Here is a 19,587-nt window from a genome sequence, read left to right as displayed (position 1 = left end):
TAAACTGAAGATGGCATAAGCATGCCGAAACATGTCTTTAAAAACTGTTGTACGTTTTATGCAATATTTATCATTATTGCTAGTATTACGACCTTATTTAATGTTTATTTCGAAAACTTCCATCACTGCAATATAGCGTAACGGACTCGATTTAATTGCAAGTAAAATTCAATGTCCTTCGGCTGAGTGTTAAGTTTCTTTTATATGATTCGTAATTAAACGAGAGTATAGTCACTAGATCTGCTCACTGGAGCGTGTATCATTTCAGCTTTATTTTCTGGAAATTACAATGGCGAAATATTCTTGGCAAGAAGGTATGCAAAAATGTTTTGGTTCTTGATTATTTTGAGGCCGGAAGAAAATATACAACATAATAATGGAAAAGATAAAATGTTGTCCATCACAAGTGAGGCGATAAACGCCTTCTGGCTGGATGTACTCCTCAAACCGCTAAATTAAATGATGCGCATCACTCATGTAAACAGTCTCCCTTCGAATAGCTTTAGAGCCTGGAATTGCAGTCATCTCCCTGATCCCTCAGGATTAGGCTGAGAACTGGAAAAGGCTGACATTTCAGTTGCTTGAGTTCAGTTGTGTCCTCTGCATACTTCCGAGTTGTACTCGGTTAACCGGAAATATACTGCGAAGACTTCTTTGAAGTCTGAATGTCTGATAACGTATGCAAAATTAAAATGTTTTGCTGAAGAGATTCATATTTACTGGATTGTATTCATTTCTTATAGTCCCGCTTGCGAGTTCCTAGTGGAATCCAAGTAATCACGTTCATCATTTCTTTTATCTAGAGAGAGTTTCCTGTTCCTTTTTTTCTCCGAATATTCAAGGCTTTTTTCCTTGAAAATCGAGGCTTTCTCCGAACTCAGATACCGGAAATGAATTCCATCACGTGTCTCTTCTCAGAACTAATACAAAACGGCAGTCAATTATTTTGACTTCCTACTGCAAAGACCAAGTTGAATTCCTCCCCCCATGTTTGAAACGAATCAAACAAGATCCCCGTGCTATAGAACATACGTAAAAGATCAAGAAAATTAATAGAATTAGCAAAAACAAGGTAGCGTAGAAAAAGTCAAACATAGTGGGTACTGAGTTGTAACTGATGAAAGAAAATTAGTCTCATCAATTAGTTTAGGTGTCAAGATGGAGCCTGTTGAGGAGAAGGCCCCAGGGCTCAGACATAAGATCTTTTGGTAGTTTTTAATTTATCTTGAATTGCGGTATCCTTCAAACCTGTGAGATGCGGGGCTTTTTTAGCGTCTTGGTCGACGATGGTCGATAGAAAACCGTTTATCCTTCACAGACTTCACATTTTGTCGACCCTTTTGTGGTTTCTGGTCGTGGAGCAACTTCAGAATACCCGGCCACTTTATTTACATGTGTCGGTGGGCTTTGAAGAACGAGGTATATAACAATAGTTGCTATTCTTATTCAATGAGATGCTAATAAGTGGCCGGGTATTCTGGAGTTTAGCCCTGGTCGTTTCGACACATATTAAAACAGCTCTATTCCATCACATAATAAAATTTAATGGCTGTGTCTGTAAAGTTAGTCAAAGAACTGGATTATTTCTAAATCCCTCGGGACTCCACCAGTAAAGCGGCTTAACCGCTTGCAGAATTTCTTGCAATATGACACTTAGGTTTTTTTGTGCTAATTTTTTCGTGCTATATTTCAATGCTCGGCAACCCCCGATGTTATTTAACGCCTCAGTGCCTAGCGGTTTTAAGATGGCTACTTCAGTATTTCCCAGTGCAAATAAAGAGTGGGTAGAAATTCATTCCTTTAGTAGCTTTCCCTTGCTTTCTTTCGTCGTAGCCGTCATAGAGGTTGCGGCAATTTTTAGATCTCCCAGAAAATATGAAACATGAAGCGTGCATATATAATTAAGTCGACAGCAAATATTAACCAGAACAACAAGTATTGCACGTGCAGTTACTATCAGTATGTATGAGCTGAACCGTCGTGATTACGTAACTCTGAGGAATACAAAGATGAAGGGCGAACGTCAAGCTGCAGAGCTTCTCGATGCTAACAACATTTCTTATTCAAGTCAGCTTCTTCAAACAATGAACGATTTCAGAAAGGAAGGAATGTTTTGTGATGTTATCATCAACGTAAAAGGAGGACGAAAATTTGCTGCACACCGCACTGTCCTTGCCGCTTCTAGTCATTATTTTCGAAAGCTGTTCAGTTTTAATTCGCGGCCAAGGAGTGATCATTTTGAGGTCGATTTGGAATGGCTGTACCCCGATGATGTGGGCGATATCTTAGACTACATGTACACGGGACAAATACAGTTAGGAGACAACGCTGAGTTAATCTTAACAGCTGCTACGTACTTCATAATCGAGGATCTACAAGAGGCTGTCACAGACTTCTTGCAAGAGCACTTGAACCTTTACAACTGCTTCTCCATTCTATCTGTGGCCGACGAGCATTCGCTCCAGGCGTTGAAATCGTCTTGTACCCGTTTCATCAGCGCAAATTTCGTGCAAGCTACTGGCACTCCGTCGTTTCTCAGTTTACAGGAGACTTTGCTGGAGGAGGTCATCTCGAACGATGATCTTGCTGTGACGAATGAGAAGGATGTCTTTAGTGCGGTCGTGCGATGGATCAGGCACGACTTAGACAACAGAGCGTGCCATTTTAAAGATCTTTTCTCTTGTGTTCGCCTGAGACGAATGTCAAGGGACGTTCTTTTGAATATTGTAGCCAGAGAAACGCTCGTTCGGGAAAGCACCACGTGTTTGTCGCTTGTTCAGGAGGCACTCCAAACAGTCGGTTTACACGAGCATATTAGCATAAGTGGTACGGAAGTCCCTAAGGAGTTTGTCAGTGCTGTAGTTATGTGTGGTGGCACTGGAAGCAAGTATGTTACTCAAAACATTAAACACACTGTCTGCTACGTGCCTGCCATTAATAAATGGTTTGATTTACCGGATATGCTTCATGGGCGAAAAGGTCACTCGACGGTTTTGTGTAACGGTGTTCTTTACAGCATTGGACATCACTCCGTTTTCAGCCAAGAAGGCAGCCGCTTAGTCCAGTGCTTTGTTCCAGGTGGCAGTGCCTGGAACACTCGCGCCTCACTGCCGAGAGGAAGCTGCTTCTCGGCTGCGGTCACTCTCCAAGGCCAGGTGTACGTCCTCGGTGGCATCCACCATGAGAACGACGGTACCACGGTGTCAGCTCGAGTCAGTCGGTACAACCCCGCGGTGGATAAATGGTACCCTGTCACGAGCATGAACTGTGCTCGGCAAGGCTTATGCGCAGTGGTGCTCGATGGTAATATCCTCGCGATAGGAGGACGCGGTGTAGATGATACCTTCCTGCGCACGGTAGAGCGATACGAACCGCAGCAGGACCGCTGGATCTTGGTGGATTCTATGGTGAAAAGGCGCTTTTTCGCTTCTGCAGCGGTCGTGAGCGGTAGAGTTTTGGTGGTGGGTGGTCGAGAGAACGATCATGACTCTGGAATTCTAGACTGTTGCGAGATGTATGATCCTACCAGTGATCAGTGGACCGTGGAGCCTGGGAGACTGAACACAGCGCGCTGTGCTGCTGGGATAGGCGCTCTGGCAAATCGTGTTTTCGTGTTTGGAGGCGAGAGCGAAGAAGATGCACTGGACAGCGTGGAATGCTGGGATGTTGAAGTCCGTCAGTGGACCATTGCAACACACATGCCGTTCAGCGCCTTCCACGTTCAAACTGAGGTTCTTTGTCTACCCAAAGAAAGACTTGATTGGTACTTCAGTTAGGGCCCAGATAAACACCAGACCAGGTTCTTCAAAAGATGGATAACATTATTCACCAGGGCCCAGTTGTCCGAAGGCTGGATAACGCTATCCAGCGGATAAATCGCTATCCACTGGATAAGTTGTTGACAACTTATCCACTGGATAAAGAACTGACAACCCGGGCCAGATAAATAACTATCCAGCGGATAGCGAGGTTTGTTTTGTCAACACTTATCCACTGTATAGCGATTTATCCGGTGGATAGCGTTATCCAGCCTTCGAATAGCTAGGGCCAGAACATTTTCTGTTTACCGCAAACGAAAACGGATTTTATGTTTTCATAGATTTAAGGGGCGTTATATATTTTGGACTATTCTGTTCCATCATCGTGGGCTTCAAATCGGAGGAAATGGCTGGGAAAGAAAGCCGACGTAGAATAGCCGAATTACCAAGCACATACAATGGCCGAAGTAGGAATGAAGGGAACTGTAAAATAAAACGTAATAGACACATTAACCAGGCTAAAAAAGAGAGCAGCTATTCATACCACAAAAATGTTAAAATGGATTGCAATGAGCTTATGTTAACTGACAAAACAAAGCAATCACCTAGCTTAACCTCGCCTTCAAAAGTATTTTATTTTATTCTTATTGTAACAACATTACCCAGACAATCACACTATGGTGGTATTTTAACTTTCCAACATATAATTTTCAAGTGTTTGTATTTTATTGGAACAGGGCCTGTATAGATAACAGTCTTGTAATACAAGCAGAAAGTGCACCTGATATAAATATAAGTGAAGGCTACTTGCTTTGTTTGCAACGTTGTTTAAATTTGCGATTGTGTTCCTTTTCAATTCTTTGTTGTAAAGCTTAGATTCCTTCAGACTAAAATGTTATTTTCATTGTCGGGTTTGCAGCCCGTCACTTTAGAAATTATAAAGGAATCTAGCGCTCCAAAAATAGAGTAATCTGACGGCTAGTGAAGCACGTATCACTATATCGGCCTGAATTCGTGTACGATCCTGGTGAAGGCTACAATTATAGCTGCGCACTATAGCTCATCTTTCAACGGAGGAGTAATATATTTCAATGAAACGCGTCCTAAAATAGATAGAGAGCTATTTTTACATCCGCCAAAACTGATAAGGAAGTGACCACTTTCAAAACCTACATACAGTGGAACCCCGTTAATGCGACCACCTTTGGGCCATGAAAAAATGGTGTCATTAACGAGGTGGTCGTATTAAAGGGGTTCTTTAAATAAGAAAATGATTGACTGAGCTTTTTTTTTTGGGCCAGAATAAAGTGGCCGTAATAACGAGGTGGTCGTATTAACGGGGTGGTCGTAAGGCGGGGTTCCACTGTAGTACTTACATTCGAGAAAAATGACTCGAAATCAATGTTATTTCCTCCGCAAATAAGCCAACATGATTTTCGAATTGAGATTTCAGTAGTAAATGAGACAGTGATAAAACTATCCCAAACCAAACGAACAATTATTCTTGTCACAAGGCCTGTTTGCAAACGAAGCTTTCGACTGTATCGCACAGTCTTCATCAGCGATTAAAATGAGCTTTCGTTGTCACGTGAATGCAAATTGTTTAATCACGTGACAACAGATGGTCAAAACTGGCGGGAAGATCACAGCCCCCGTCCCTGTCCAGTGTTGGGCGTTGACGTCTGATATGGATGGCCTCCTTGATTTTCCTTTTGATAACTATCGACTCTATCAAGAATCTTGACTCCTTCCCAGTCGACCTCGTGGTTGGCCTGAGACTGGTGTTCCCGGATTGCAGATGTTGTTTGTCTCTGATGTTTCACCCACTCGCTTCTCCAGAGTTCTCGCTGTCTCGCCAATGTAATGCTCTCCGCAATCTTTGCATGTAATGTCGTATACCACGCCCGTCTTCTTTTCGGTTGGTGTCCTGTCTTTAAGATGGACTAAGATGGACCTCAGCGTGTTGTAAGGCTTGTGGTATGTGCGGATTTCTTGTGCCCTAAAGACTCTACTAAGATGTTCTGAGAGTCCAGACACACAAGGCAGGCCTACGGAGGTTGGTCTAGGTGACCCCGAGGTGCTGCTCTCCTGACCTGTGGGGCTGGGTCGAAAAGGGACTTAAAACATCCAGCGTTTGTAACCATTTGCGAGTAGCGCATTCTGCATGTGCCGTACTTCCTTTGCCTTATCTTCCTCCTCGCCAACAAGGTGTTCTGCTCTGTGTAGGAGGGTCCTCACAACTGAACGTTTATGATATATATGATGGTTGGAGGTCAAATTGAGATATTGATCCGGGTGGGTGGGTTTCCTATACACAGCTGTTTTTGTGCTCCCATCTTCATTTACATGGACACACGTGTCAAGGAAGGGTAGTTTACCGTCTTCCTCTTGCTCGCTGGTAAACTTTATGTGAGGGTTAATGCTGTTGATATGTTGGGTGTAACTATCAATGTTGGCAGCGTGCATTTTAGTGAACGTGTCATCCACATAACGATACCAGATGTCAGGTGGATTGGGTGCCGTAGATAGGGCAAACTTCTCGAAGTGCTGATCAGATCTCTTGTAGTTCCTACGTTGGCAGCGTTTATCGTATGCGGTCCCTTGCAGTTTATGGTTTCTCATCCATGTAAAGGTTGCCAACTATCAGTGAAATAGGAGATCCCATGGTAGTGCCTTTGTTCTGCCATTCTTGGCAGAACAAAGGTGTATCTCTCTTTCTGCGAGGTGCTGTATCTGGCCACCGAGGAATGGGCCTCGCTTCCAAACATCTCCGTCCCGCGCCAAGCGGCTGGTGTCACAAGACTTGGCAACCGGATTTACCTGTTTGGAGGCTGTAATAACTCGGGGAGCTTGGACAGCATGGAGTGTTCTGACGAGCGCAGGAGAAGCTGGGAAACCGTCAGCAAAATACCTTGTAAAAGATCCTGGGTCCAGTGTGGTGTCCTCAGAGTCGCAAAAGAGATTTTTGAGTTTTGCAACGTTCTCTGATTGAAAATGTTGTACAACCGAAAGCCAGCCTTAATTAATCAGTGTGGCGATGTTTGGTTGAGACACATATATTCGTACTACGAACCTAACTATCAGAATCGAGAAGATACTGGTAACAGTGAAGTGATAGTAAGTTAATTTTGGAGAACAGTACTCTAGAAATGACAAAAACCATTAGAGACGGACCGTTAATTTTTTTTGAGGGGATTGTTGTAATTTCTTATTTTGAGCAAGATTGAGTGTAAATAAAGATTGATTAGTGATTAGTGGGGGGGGGGAGGGGTTGGGCAATTACCCCCCCAAAAAAAATTTGTGCAGAGCAAAAAATAATCTTGCAAGGGGAGCTATGGGAAAAATTCGAGCAAGTGCTTTCTACTATTCAGGTTCTATTTTGGATGTGAAAAAAATTCGTGCACAAGCTATTACCCATTAAAAGCGAGAAAAAAAGTCATGCCTCAGAAAACTTCTCAACATCCTCCATCCCCCTCAAAAAATAACGGTCCATCCCTTACTAAGTGAGAATGACTAATAAACAAAGCGTAGCGGGGTACAGTGCGATGTGCGATACACAAACCCGGAGCGCGCCTTTCTCGCGCGTCGGTGACATCTATCGTGCTCACGCTTCGTCCCGCTAAGCCGCCTGTTCTGCGGACTGACGATAGCGTAGATGGCAATGGACTACAATGTGAAAAATGCCCCGTACGTTTTCAGTAATTAGCCTTCAAACCGGAACAAGGAAGTATTTAATGTTTATTTCGAAAACTTCCATGAGTGCAATATAGTGTAACGGACTCGATTTAATTGCAAGTAGAATTCAATGTCCTTCGGCTGAGTGTTAAGTTTCTTTATGATTCGTAATTAAACGAGAGTATTGTCACTAGATCTGCTCACTGGAGCGAGCATCATTTCAGCTTTATTTTCTGGAAATTATAGTGGCGAAATATTCTTGGCGAGAAGGTATGCAAAAATGTTTTGGTTCTTAATTATTTTGATGCCGGAAGAAAATATACAACATAATAATTGAAAAGATAAAATGTTGTCCATAACAGGTGAGGCGATAAAGGCCTTCTGGCTGGATGTACTGCTCAAACCGTTAAATTAACCCTTTGACGCCCAAGTGGCCATATACGGCCACTTAATGGTCGTGCTCTTTGTACCACTTGTGACGTCGTCAATTTAAATGTCATCAGACATTCTTGATAAGCAGATAGTAGTACTAGGCTAGACCTTTCCACACAACTGTCAGGTTTAGATATCGACGACATTCCGACGTCACAAATCGGAAAACAACGTTATCAGTTTTGGTGCAAAAACGGTGGTAAAATGGTCCACTACGCCAATGATTGATCAAGGTCCTTTTCTAGGCTTCGCCCGTGATTAACATCTAACTTTTCAAGCCAGCCAGAAAGAACATACAACGCAAAAGGTAGCCAGTGTAACGGTTAATGGCAAACAAAAACAAAAAAAAAAAACGGTATTTTTTGGCTAAAGTTTGGTATCCACAGGCTTAAATGACCCGCATCACTCATGTAAACAGTCTCCCGTCGAATAGCTTTAGAGCCTGGAATTCCAGTCATCTCCCTAATCCCTCAGGATTAGGCTGAGAACTGCAAAACGCTAACATTCCAGTTGCTTGAGCTGAGTTGTGTCCTCTGTATACTTCCGAGTTGTATTCGGTTAACCGGAAATATACTGCGAAGACTTCTTTGAAGTCTGAATGTCTGATAACGTATGCAAAATTAAAATGTTTTGCTGAAGAGATTCATATTTACTGGATTGTATTCATTTCTTATAGTCCCGCTTGCGTGATCCTAGTGGAATCCAAGTAATCACGTTCATCCTTTCTTTTATCTAGAGAGAGTTTCCTGTTCCTTTTTTTCTCCGAATATTCAAGGCTTTTTTCCTTGAAAATCGAGGCTTTCTCCGAACTCAGATACCGGAAATGGATTCCATCACGTGTCTCTTCTCAGAACTAATACAAAACGGCAGTGAATTCTTCTGACTTCTTACTGCAAAGACCAAGTTGAATTCCTCCCCCATGTTTCAAACGAATCAAACAAGATCCCCGTGCTATAGAACATACGTAAAAGATCAAGAAAATTAATAGAATTAGCAAAAACAAGGTAGCGTAGAAAAAGTCAAACATAGTGGGTACTGAGTTGTAACTGATGAAAGAAAATTAGCCTCATCAATTAGTTTAGGTGTCAAGATGGAGCTTGTTGAGGAGAAGGCCCCAGGGCTCAGACATAAGATCTTTCGGTAGTTTTTAATTTATCTTGAATTGCGGTATCCTTCAAACCTGTGAGATGCGGGGCTTTTTTAGCGTCTTGGTCGACGATGGTCGATAGAAAACCGTTTATATCCTTCACAGATTTCACATTTTGTCGACCCCTTTTGTGGTTTCTGGTCCTTTCGACACCAATTAAAACAGCTCTATTCCATCACGTAATAAAATTTAATGGCTGTGTCTGTAAAGTTAGTTAAATAACTGGATTGTTTCTAAATCCCTTGGGACTCCACCAGTAAAGCGGGTTAACCGTTTGCAGAATTTCTTGCAGTATGGCACTTAGGTTTTTTAGTGCTAATTTTTTCGTGCTATATTTCAATGCTCGGCAACCCCCGATGTTATTTAACGCCTCAGTGCCTAGCGGTTTTAGGATGGCTACTTCAGTATTTCCCAGTGCAAATAAAGAGTGGGAAGAAATTCATTCCTTTAGTAGCTGTCCCTTGCTTTCTGTCGTCGTAGCCGTCATAGAGGTTGCGGCAATTTTTAGATCTCCCAGAAAATATGAAACATGAAGCGTGCATATATAATTAAGTCGACAGCAAATATTAACCAGAACAACAAGTATTGCACGTGCAGTTACTATCAGTATGTATGAGCTGAACCGTCGTGATTACGTAACTCTGATGAATACAAAGATGAAGGGCGAACGTCAAGCTGCAGAGCTTCTCGATGCTAACAACATTTCTTACTCAAGTCAGCTTCTTCGAACAATGAACGATTTCAGAAAGGAAGGAATGTTTTGTGATGTTATCATCAACGTAAAAGGAGGACGAAAATTTCCTGCACACTGCACTGTCCTTGCAGCTTCTAGTCATTATTTTCGAAAGCTGTTCAGTTTTAATTCGCGGCCAAGGAGTGATCATTTTGAGGTCGATTTGGAATGGCTGTACCCCGATGATGTGGGCGATATCTTAGACTACATGTACACGGGACAAATACAGTTAGGAGACAACGCTGAGTTAATCTTAACAGCTGCTGCGTACTTCATAATCGAGGATCTACAAGAGGCTGTCACAGACTTCTTGCAAGAGCACTTGAACCTTTACAACTGCTTCTCCATTCTATCTGTGGCCGACGAGCATTCGCTCCAGGCGTTGAAATCGTCTTGTACCCGTTTCATCAGCGCAAATTTCGTGCAAGCTACTGGCACTCCGTCGTTTCTCAGTTTACAGGAGACTTTGCTGGAGGAGGTCATCTCGAACGATGATCTTGCGGTGACGAGTGAGAAGGATGTCTTTAGTGCAGTCGTGCAATGGATCAGGCACGACTTAGACATCAGAGCGTGCCATTTTAAAGATCTTTTCTCTTGTGTTCGCCTGAGACGAATGTCAAGGGACGTTCTTTTGAATATTGTAGCCAGAGAAACACTCGTTCGGGAAAGCACCCCGTGTTTGTCGCTTGTTCAGGAAGCACTCCAAACAGTCGGTTTACACGAGGATATCAGCATAAGTAGTACGGAAGTCCCTAAGGAGTTTGTTAGTGCTGTAGTTATGTGTGGTGGCACTGGAAGCAAGTATGTTACTCAAAACATTAAACACACTGTCTGCTACGTGCCTGCCATTAATAAATGGTTTGATTTACCGGATATGCTTCATGGGCGAAAAGGTCACTCGACGGTTTTGTGTAACGGTGTTCTTTACAGCATTGGACATCACTCCGTTTTCAGCCAAGAAGGCAGCCGCTTAGTCCAGTGCTTTGTTCCAGGTGGCAGTGCCTGGAACACTCGCGCCTCACTGCCGAGAGGAAGCTGCTTCTCGGCTGCGGTCACTCTCCAAGGCCAGGTGTACGTCCTCGGTGGCATCCACCATGAGAACGACGGTACCACGGTGTCAGCTCGAGTCAGTCGGTACAACCCCGCGGTGGATAAATGGTACCCTGTCACGAGCATGAACTGTGCTCGGCAAGGCTTATGCGCAGTGGTGCTCGATGGTAATATCCTCGCGATAGGAGGACGCGGTGTAGATGATACCTTCCTGCGCACGGTAGAGCGATACGAACCGCAGCAGGACCGCTGGATCTTGGTGGATTCTATGGTGAAAAGGCGCTTTTTCGCTTCTGCAGCGGTCGTGAGCGGTAGAGTTTTGGTGGTGGGTGGTCGAGAGAACGATCATGACTCTGGAATTCTAGACTGTTGCGAGATGTATGATCCTACCAGTGATCAGTGGACCGTGGAGCCTGGGAGACTGAACACAGCGCGCTGTGCTGCTGGGATAGGCGCTCTGGCAAATCGTGTTTTCGTGTTTGGAGGCGAGAGCGAAGAAGATGCACTGGACAGCGTGGAATGCTGGGATGTTGAAGTCCGTCAGTGGACCATTGCAACACACATGCCGTTCAGCGCCTTCCACGTTCAAACTGAGGTTCTTTGTCTACCCAAAGAAAGACTTGATTGGTACTTCAGTTAGGGCCCAGATAAACACCAGACCGGGTCGTTCGAAAGGTGGATATCGTTATCCACCAGGGCCCAGTTGTCCGAAGGCTGGATAACGCTATCCAGCGGATAAATCGCTATCCACTGGATAAGTTGTTGACAACTTATCCACTGGATAAATAAGTGACAACCCGGGCGAGATAAATAACTATCCACCGGATAGCGTGGTTTCTTTTGTCAACACTTATCCACTGTATAGCGATTTATCCGATGGATAGCGTTATCCAGCCTTCGAATAGCTAGGGCCAGAACATTTTCTGTTTACCGGAAACGGAAAACGGATTTTTATGTTCTCATATATCTTTAAGGGGCGTTATTTTGGACTATTCTGTTCATCAATGTGGGCTTCAAATCGGACGAAATGGCTGGGAAAGAAAGCCGACGTAGAATAGCCGAATTACCAAGCACATACAATGGCCGAAGTAGGAATGAAGGGAACTGTAAAATAAAACGTAATAGACACATTAACCAGGCAAAAAAAGAGAGCAGCTATTCATACCAGAAAAAGGTTAAAATGGATTGCAATGAGCTAAACTGACACTGGCAAAACAAAGCAATCACCTTAACCTCGCTTTCAAAAGTATTTTATTTTATTCTTATTGTAACAACATTACCCAGACAATCACACTATGGTGGTATTTTATCTTTTCAACATATAATTTTCAAGTTTTTATATTTTATTGGAACAGGGCCTGTATAGATAACAGTCTTGTAATGCAAGCTGAAAGTGCACCTGATATAAATATAAGTGAAGGCTACTTGCTTTGTTTACAACGGTGTTTCAATTGCCGATTGTGTTCCTTTTGAATTCTTTGTTGTAAAGCTTAGATTCCATTCTTAGGCCAGAATAAAGTGGCCGTAATAACGAGGTGGTCGTATTAACGAGGTGGTCGTATTAACGGAGTGGTCGTAAGGCGGGTTCCACTGTAGTATTTACATTCGAGAAAAATGACTCGAAATCAATGTTATTTCCTCCTCAAATAAGCCAATATGATTTTCGAATTGACATTTCAGTGATAAATCAGACAGTGATAAAACCATCCCAAACCAGTTTGGTCTGACACTGAAACGTCATGGACTTTCACTTCCTCAACAAACTGTTTCAAATCTGTCTAGTAGGGGCTACGCCGAAACCTTGCGTCCCGTCCACATTTACACATTTGCAAGCGGATATTACTCATTAGCGTTTGTGCCTTTTGTTCACGCGCAAACGATATTATGCTTGCGAATTTTCGTCTCAGTTTCTTTAAGACTTCACAAAATCAGTAAGTTGGTAAAGCAGAGAGCTATCACGATCTATACCATGCCATAGAAATTACAGCCAATCAGAAAACAGGAAAGTCGTATATTCGACGGTATTACATCCAACCTTCCAGTCATGCGCCGCGCGTAACGTATGTCGCATTGATTGTGCTTTTCTATGGCATGGTATGAAATAGTTATGCAATGCTCTGTTTCGTGGTATGCCGTGGAATATCTCAATATCCTTCAAACCTGTGAGATGCGGAGGTTTTTTAGCGTCTTGGTCGACGATGGTCAATAGAAAACCGTTTATATCCTTCACAGACTTCACATTTTGTCGACCCTTTTGTGGCCTTTTCTGATCATTTCGACACCAATTAAAACAGCTCCATTCCATCACGTAAGTTTTTTTATGGCTGTTTCTGCAAAGTTAGTAAAATAACTGGATTGTTTCTACATCCCTCGGGAGTCCACCGGTAAGGCGGGTCAACCGCTTGCAGAATTTCTTGCAACACGGCACTTAGTTTTTTTGTGCTCATTTTTTTGTGCTGTATTTCAGTACTCGGCAGCAACCAGTGTTATTTAACGCCCCAGTGCCTAGCGGATGACTACTTCAGTATTTCCCAGTGCAAATAAAGAGTGGGTAGAAATTCATTCTTTTGGTAACTTTCTCTTACTTTCTCTCAGACTCGTCATAGCCGTCATTGAGGTTGCGGCAATTTTGGATCTCCCAGAAAATATAAAACATGAAGCGTGCATATATGATTAAGTCGACAGTAAATATTAACCAGAACAACAAGTATTGCATGTGCAGTTGTCATCGGCGGCCACTCATCAACCGGAGTGAATCTCTCTTCCTGCGAGGTGCTAGATCCGGCCACCGAGGAATGGGCCTCGCTCCCAAACATCTCCGTCCCGCGCCAGGCGGCTGGTGTTACAAGACTTGGAAACCGGATTTACCTGTTTGGAGGCTGTAATAACTCGGGGGGCTTGGACAGCGTGGAGTGTTGTGACGAGCGCAAGAGAAGCTGGGAAACCGTCAGCAAAATGCCTTGTAAAAGATCCTGGGTCCAGTGTGGCGTTCTCAGAGTGGCAAAAGAGATTTTTGAGTTTTGCAACGTTCCCTGATTGAAAATGTTGCACAATCGAAAGCCAACCTTAATTAATCAGTGTGGCGATGTCTGGTTGAGACATATATATTCGTACTACGAACCTAACTATCAGAATCGAGAAGATACTGATAATAGTGAAGTGATAATAAGTTAATTTTGGAGAACAGTACTTTAGAAATGAAAAAAACCATTAGAGACGTACCGTTAATTTTTTTTTGAGGGGATTATTGTAATTTCTTATTTTCAGCAAGAGTGAGTGTAAATAAAGATTGATTAGTGATTAGTGGGCGGGACGGGCTGGGCAATCACCCAAAAACAAATTTTGTGCACAGCAAACAAAAATCGTGCAAGGGGAGCCATGGGAAAAATTCGAGCAAGTGCTTTCTACTATTCAGGTCCTATTTTGGATGTGAAAAAAATTCTTGCACAACCTCTTAATCATTAAAAGCGAGAAAAAAATTCATGCCTCAGAAAATTTCTCAACACCCTCCACCCCTCCCCCCTCAAAAAATAACGGTCCATCCCTTACTAAGTGAGAATGACTAAATAACCAAAGCGTAGCGCGCCTTTCTCGCGCGTCGGTGACATCTATCGTGCTCACGCTTTGTCCCGCTAAACCGCCTGTTCTGCAGGCTAACGATGGCGTAGATGGCAATGGACTACAATGTGAAAAATGCCCGTACGTTTTCAGTAATTAGCCTTCAAACCGGAACAAGGAAGTATTTAATGTTTATTTCGAAAACTTCCATGAGTGCAATATAGTGTAACGGACTCGATTTAATTGCAAGTAGAATTCAATGTCCTTCGGCTGAGTGTTAAGTTTCTTTATGATTCGTAATTAAACGAGAGTATTGTCACTAGATCTGCTCACTGGAGCGTGTATCATTTCACCTTTATTTTCTGGAAATTATAGTGGCGAAATATTCTTGGCAAGAAGGTATGCAAAAATGTTTTGGTTCTTAATTATTTTGATGCCGGAAGAAACTGATATAAAGCATAATAATTGAAAAGATAAAACGTTGTCCATAACAAGGGATAAAGGGCTTCTGGCTGGATGTACTGCTCAAACCGCTGAATTAGATGATGTGCATCACTCATGTAAACAGTTTCCCGTCAAATTGCCTTACAGCCTGCAATTTCAGTCATCTCCCGATCCCTCAGGGCTAGGCTGAGAACTGGAAAAGGCTGACATTCCAGTTGCTAGAGTTCAGTTGTGTCCTCTGTATACTTCCGTGTTGTATTCGGTTAACCGGAAATAGACTTCGAAGACTTCTTTGAAATCTGAATGTCTGATAACGTATGCAAAATTAAAATGTTTTGCTGAAGAGATTCATATTTACTGGATTGTATTCATTTCTTATAGTCCCGCTTGCGTGTTCCCAGTGGAATACAAGTAATCACGTTCATCCTTTCTTTTATCCAGACAGAGTTTCCTGTTCCTTTTTTTCTCCGAATTCAAGGCTTTTTCCTTGAAAATCGAGGCTTTCTCCGAACTCAGATACCGGAAATGGATTCCATCACGTGTCTCTTCTCAGAACTAATACAACACGGCAGTGAATTATTTTGACTTTCTACTGCAAAGACCAAGTTAAATTCCTCCCCCCATGTTTGAAACGAATCAAACAAGATCCCCGTGCTATAGAACATGCGTAAAAGATCAAGAAAGTCAATGGAATTAGCAAAAACAAGGTAGCGTAGAAAAAGTCAAACATAGTGGGTACTGAGTTGTAACTGATGAAAGAAAATTAGCGTCATTAATTAGTTTAGGTGTCAAGATGGAGCCTCTTGAGGAGAAGGCCCCACGGCTCATTCTCCGGGCCCCCCGGGGCTTAGTCATAAGATGTTTCGGTAGTTCCAATGTTATTTAACGCCCCAGTGCCTAGCGCTTTTAGGATGACTACTTTAGTATTTCCCAGTGCAAATAAAGAGTGGGAAGAAATTCATTCCGTTAGTAACTTTCCCTTACTTTCTCTCAGACTCGTCATAGCCGTCATAGAGGTTGTAGCAATTTTTAGATCTCCCAGAAAATATGAAACATGAAGCGTGCATATATAATTAAGTCGACAGCAAATATTAACCAGAACAACAAGTGCTGCACGTGCAGTTACTCTCAGTACGCTTATTTAGCAAGAGAACGGGAACGTCACTAGCTTGACGACGGCGCGCGCAGTACAAATACCCTAATATGGTCAAATTAGAACAGAATCCAGGTTATTCCGCGCGCCTTGCAGTCGTCATCTGACCATATTTGGGTATTGTACTGCGCGCGCCGTCGTCAAGTCACGTTCCCGTTCTCTTGCTAAATAAGCCCAGTATGAATAATCTGAACCGTCCTGATTACGTAACTCTGATGAATACAAAGATGAAGGGCGAACGTCAAGCTGCAGAGCTTCTCGATGCTAACAACATTTCTTATTCAAGTCAGCTTCTTCAAACAATGAACGATTTCAGAAAGGAAGGAATGTTTTGTGATGTCATCATCAACGTAAAAGGAGGACGAAAATTTGCTGCACACTGCACTGTCCTTGCCGCTTCTAGTCATTATTTTCGAAAGCTGTTCAGTTTTAATTCGCGGCCAAGGAGTGATCATTTTGAGGTCGATTTGGAATGGCTGTACCCCGATGATGTGGGCGATATCTTAGACTACATGTACACGGGACAAATACAGTTAGGAGACAACGCTGAGTTAATCTTAACAGCTGCTGCGTACTTCATAATCGAGGATCTACAAGAGGTTGTCACAGACTTCTTGCAAGAGCACTTGAACCTTTACAACTGCTTCTCCATTCTATCTGTGGCCGACGAGCATTCGCTCCAGGCGTTGAAATCGTCTTGTACCCGTTTCATCAGCGCAAATTTCGTGCAAGCTACTGGCACTCCGTCGTTTCTCAGTTTACAGGAGACTTTGCTGGAGGAGGTCATCTCGAACGATGATCTTGCGGTGACGAGTGAGAAGGATGTCTTTAGTGCAGTCGTGCGATGGATCAGGCACGACTTAGACAACAGAGCGTTCCATTTTAAAGATCTTTTCTCTTGTGTTCACCTGAGACGAATTTCAAGGGACGTTCTTTTGAATATTGTAGCCAGAGAAACACTCGTTCGGGAAAGCACCCCGTGTTTGTCGCTTGTTCAGGAAGCACTCCAAACAGTCGGTTTACACGAGGATATCAGCATAAGTAGTACGGAAGTCCCTAAGGAGTTTGTTAGTGCTGTAGTTATGTGTGGTGGCACTGGAAGCAAGTATGTTACTCAAAACATTAAACACACTGTCTGCTACGTGCCTGCCATTAATAAATGGTTTGATTTACCGGATATGCTTCATGGGCGAAAAGGTCACTCGTCGGTTTTGTGTAACGGTGTTCTTTACAGCATTGGACATCACTCCGTTTTCAGCCAAGAAGGCAGCCGCTTAGTCCAGTGCTTTGTTCCGGGTGACAGTGCCTGGAACACTCGCGCCTCACTGCCGAGAGGAAGCTGCTTCTCGGCTGCGGTCGCTCTCCAAGGCCAGGTGTACGTCCTCGGTGGCATCCACCATGAGAACGACGGTACCATGGTGTCAGCTCGAGTCAGTCGGTACAACCCCGCGGTGGATAAATGGTACCCTGTCGCGAGCATGAACTGTGCTCGGCAAGGTTTATGCGCAGTGGTGCTCGATGGTAATATCCTCGCGATAGGAGGACGCGGTGTAGATGATACCTTCCTGCGCACGGTAGAGCGATACGAACCGCAGCAGGACCGCTGGATCTTGGTGGATTCTATGGTGAAAAGGCGCTTTTTCGCTTCTGCAGCGGTCGTGAGCGGTAGAGTTTTGGTGGTGGGTGGTCGAGAGAACGATCATGACTCTGGAATTCTAGACTGTTGCGAGATGTATGATCCTACCAGTGATCAGTGGACCGTGGAGCCTGGGAGACTGAACACAGCGCGCTGTGCTGCTGGGATAGGCGCTCTGGCAAATCGTGTTTTCGTGTTTGGAGGCGAGAGCGAAGAAGATGCACTGGACAGCGTGGAATGCTGGGATGTTGAAGTCCGTCAGTGGACCATTGCAACACACATGCCGTTCAGCGCCTTCCACGTTCAAACTGAGGTTCTTTGTCTACCCAAAAAAAGACTTGATGAGTATTTAGGGCCCAGATAAACACCAGACCAGGTTGTTCAAAAGGTGGATAACATTGTCCACCAGGGGTTGAAGTTATTCGAAGGCTGTATAACGCTATCCTCCTGATAAATCGTTATCCAGTGGATAAGTGTTAACAAAACAAACCACGTAATCCACTGGATAGTGATTTCGAACAACCCGGCCTGATAAATAACTATCCAGCGGATAGCGTGGTTTGTTTGGGCAACACTTATCCACTGTATAGCGATTTATCCGGTAGATAGCGTTATCCAGCCATGGAACAACTAGGGCCAGAACGTTTCTGTTAATTTACCGGAAACGAAAAACGGATTTTTATGTTCTCATATATCTTTAAGAGGCGTTATTTTGGACTATTCTGTTCCATCAATGTGGGCTTCAAATCGGACGAAATGGCTGGGAGAGCAAGTCGGCGTAGAATAGCTGAATTACCACGCAGATACAATGCCGAAGTAGGAATGAAGGGAACTGTAAAGTAAAACGTAATAGACACATTAACCAGGCAAAAAAAGAGAGCAGCTATTCATACCTACAACAGGTTAAAATGGATTGTAATGAACTAAACTGACAAAGCAAAACAATCAACTTAACCTCACTTTCAAAAGTATTTCATTTTATTCATATTGTAACAACAATTAACATTAACCAGACAATCACACTATGGTCGTATTTTATCTTTTCAATATATAATTTTTAAGTTTTTATATTTTATTGGAACAGGGCCTGTATAGATAACAGTCCTGTAATGCAAGCTGAAAGTGCACCTGATGTAAATATAAGTAAAGGTTACTTGCTTTGTTTACAACGGTGTTTCAATTGTCGATTGTGTTACTTTTCAATTCTTTGTTCTAAGGCTTAGATTCTTTCAGACTAAAATGATATTTTCATTATCAGGTTTGCAGCCCGTAACTTTAGAAATTATAAAGCTATAAAGGAATCTGGCGCTCCAAAAATAGATTGACGTGACGGCTAGTGAAGCACGTATCAGTATATCGGCCTGAATTCGCGTACGATCATGGTAAAGACTATAATTAAAGCTGCGCACTATAGCTTATCTTTCAACGGAGGAGTTTTATATTTCAATGAAATGCGTCCTAAAATAGATAGCTATTTTTACATCCGCCAAAACTGATAAGAAAGTGACCACTTTCAAAATCGACGCAGTGCTTACATTCGAGACAAATGACTCGAAATCGATGTTATTTCCTCCGGATTTAATCAGACAGTGATAAAACTATCCCAAACCAGTTTGGTCGGCACTGAAAGAAACGTCGAGTGGTTTCACTTCTTCAACAAACTGTTTCAATTCTGTCTAATTGTGGCGACGCTGAAACCTCTCGTCCCGTCCACACTTCTGCGTTTACAGTCAAACCAAGTGAAGCGCACCCGTCAAGATTACATTAATGAATTGATTATTTGAATATTGAACCGGTAGTCGTTTCAAGAATGCAGTAATGAATTGATTATTGGAAAATTGAAACCACTAGTCGTTCCAAGAATACGGCTAGTGGGTTTAATGTTCAGAAAAATCAATTTAATAATGATTTTTGAAATGACTAGCGAGTTCAATATTCAAATAATCAATTCATTATTGCATTCTTGAAACGATTAGCGGGTTCAATGCTCAAATGATCAAT

The 19,587-nt window shown here is 43.0% G+C and overlaps 3 protein-coding genes across 5 annotated transcripts; all 3 read left to right on the top strand.

The window, feature by feature from the left end:
* Positions 1-227: 227 nt before the first annotated feature.
* Positions 228-19,238, top strand: LOC145496457 (kelch-like protein 7). 3 transcript variants are annotated; one of them, XM_081476120.1, is made up of 3 exons: positions 228-5,099; positions 12,331-12,531; positions 19,217-19,238. In XM_081476120.1, exon 1 carries the CDS (start codon positions 1,962-1,964, stop codon positions 3,774-3,776), a length of 1,815 nt encoding a protein of 604 aa, XP_081332246.1. In that variant the 5' UTR covers positions 228-1,961; the 3' UTR covers positions 3,777-5,099; positions 12,331-12,531; positions 19,217-19,238. The 3 variants fall into 3 exon arrangements, with proteins under 3 accessions (XP_081332246.1, XP_081332245.1, XP_081332243.1); XM_081476119.1 differs by lacking the exon at positions 19,217-19,238 and having other exon boundaries at positions 228-1,342; positions 1,484-5,099; positions 12,331-12,552; XM_081476117.1 differs by lacking the exon at positions 19,217-19,238 and having other exon boundaries at positions 12,331-12,552.
* Positions 8,150-12,279, top strand: LOC145496458 (kelch-like protein 7). Its single transcript, XM_081476121.1, has one exon. It carries the CDS (start codon positions 9,621-9,623, stop codon positions 11,433-11,435), a length of 1,815 nt encoding a protein of 604 aa, XP_081332247.1. The 5' UTR covers positions 8,150-9,620; the 3' UTR covers positions 11,436-12,279.
* On the top strand, positions 13,214-18,712 carry LOC145496456 (kelch-like protein 7). Its single transcript, XM_081476116.1, has 2 exons — positions 13,214-13,253; positions 15,649-18,712. The coding sequence occupies exon 2, from the start codon at positions 16,130-16,132 to the stop codon at positions 17,948-17,950; it is 1,821 nt and encodes a 606-aa protein (XP_081332242.1). The 5' UTR covers positions 13,214-13,253; positions 15,649-16,129; the 3' UTR covers positions 17,951-18,712.
* Positions 19,239-19,587: the final 349 nt, after the last annotated feature.

Source organism: Orbicella franksi, chromosome 9 (assembly GCF_964199315.1).
Source record: "Orbicella franksi chromosome 9, jaOrbFran1.1, whole genome shotgun sequence".
Taxonomy (NCBI): domain Eukaryota; kingdom Metazoa; phylum Cnidaria; class Anthozoa; order Scleractinia; family Merulinidae; genus Orbicella; species Orbicella franksi.
This window is presented reverse-complemented; position numbering and strand designations above follow the sequence as displayed.

What these genes read in the sequence shown, in the direction of transcription:
- LOC145496458 (XM_081476121.1), top strand. Translation starts at nt 9,621, where the DNA reads ATGTATGAGCTGAACCGTCGTGATTACGTAACTCTGATGAATACAAAG.
- LOC145496457 (XM_081476120.1), top strand. Translation starts at nt 1,962, where the DNA reads ATGTATGAGCTGAACCGTCGTGATTACGTAACTCTGAGGAATACAAAG.
- LOC145496456 (XM_081476116.1), top strand. Translation starts at nt 16,130, where the DNA reads ATGAATAATCTGAACCGTCCTGATTACGTAACTCTGATGAATACAAAG.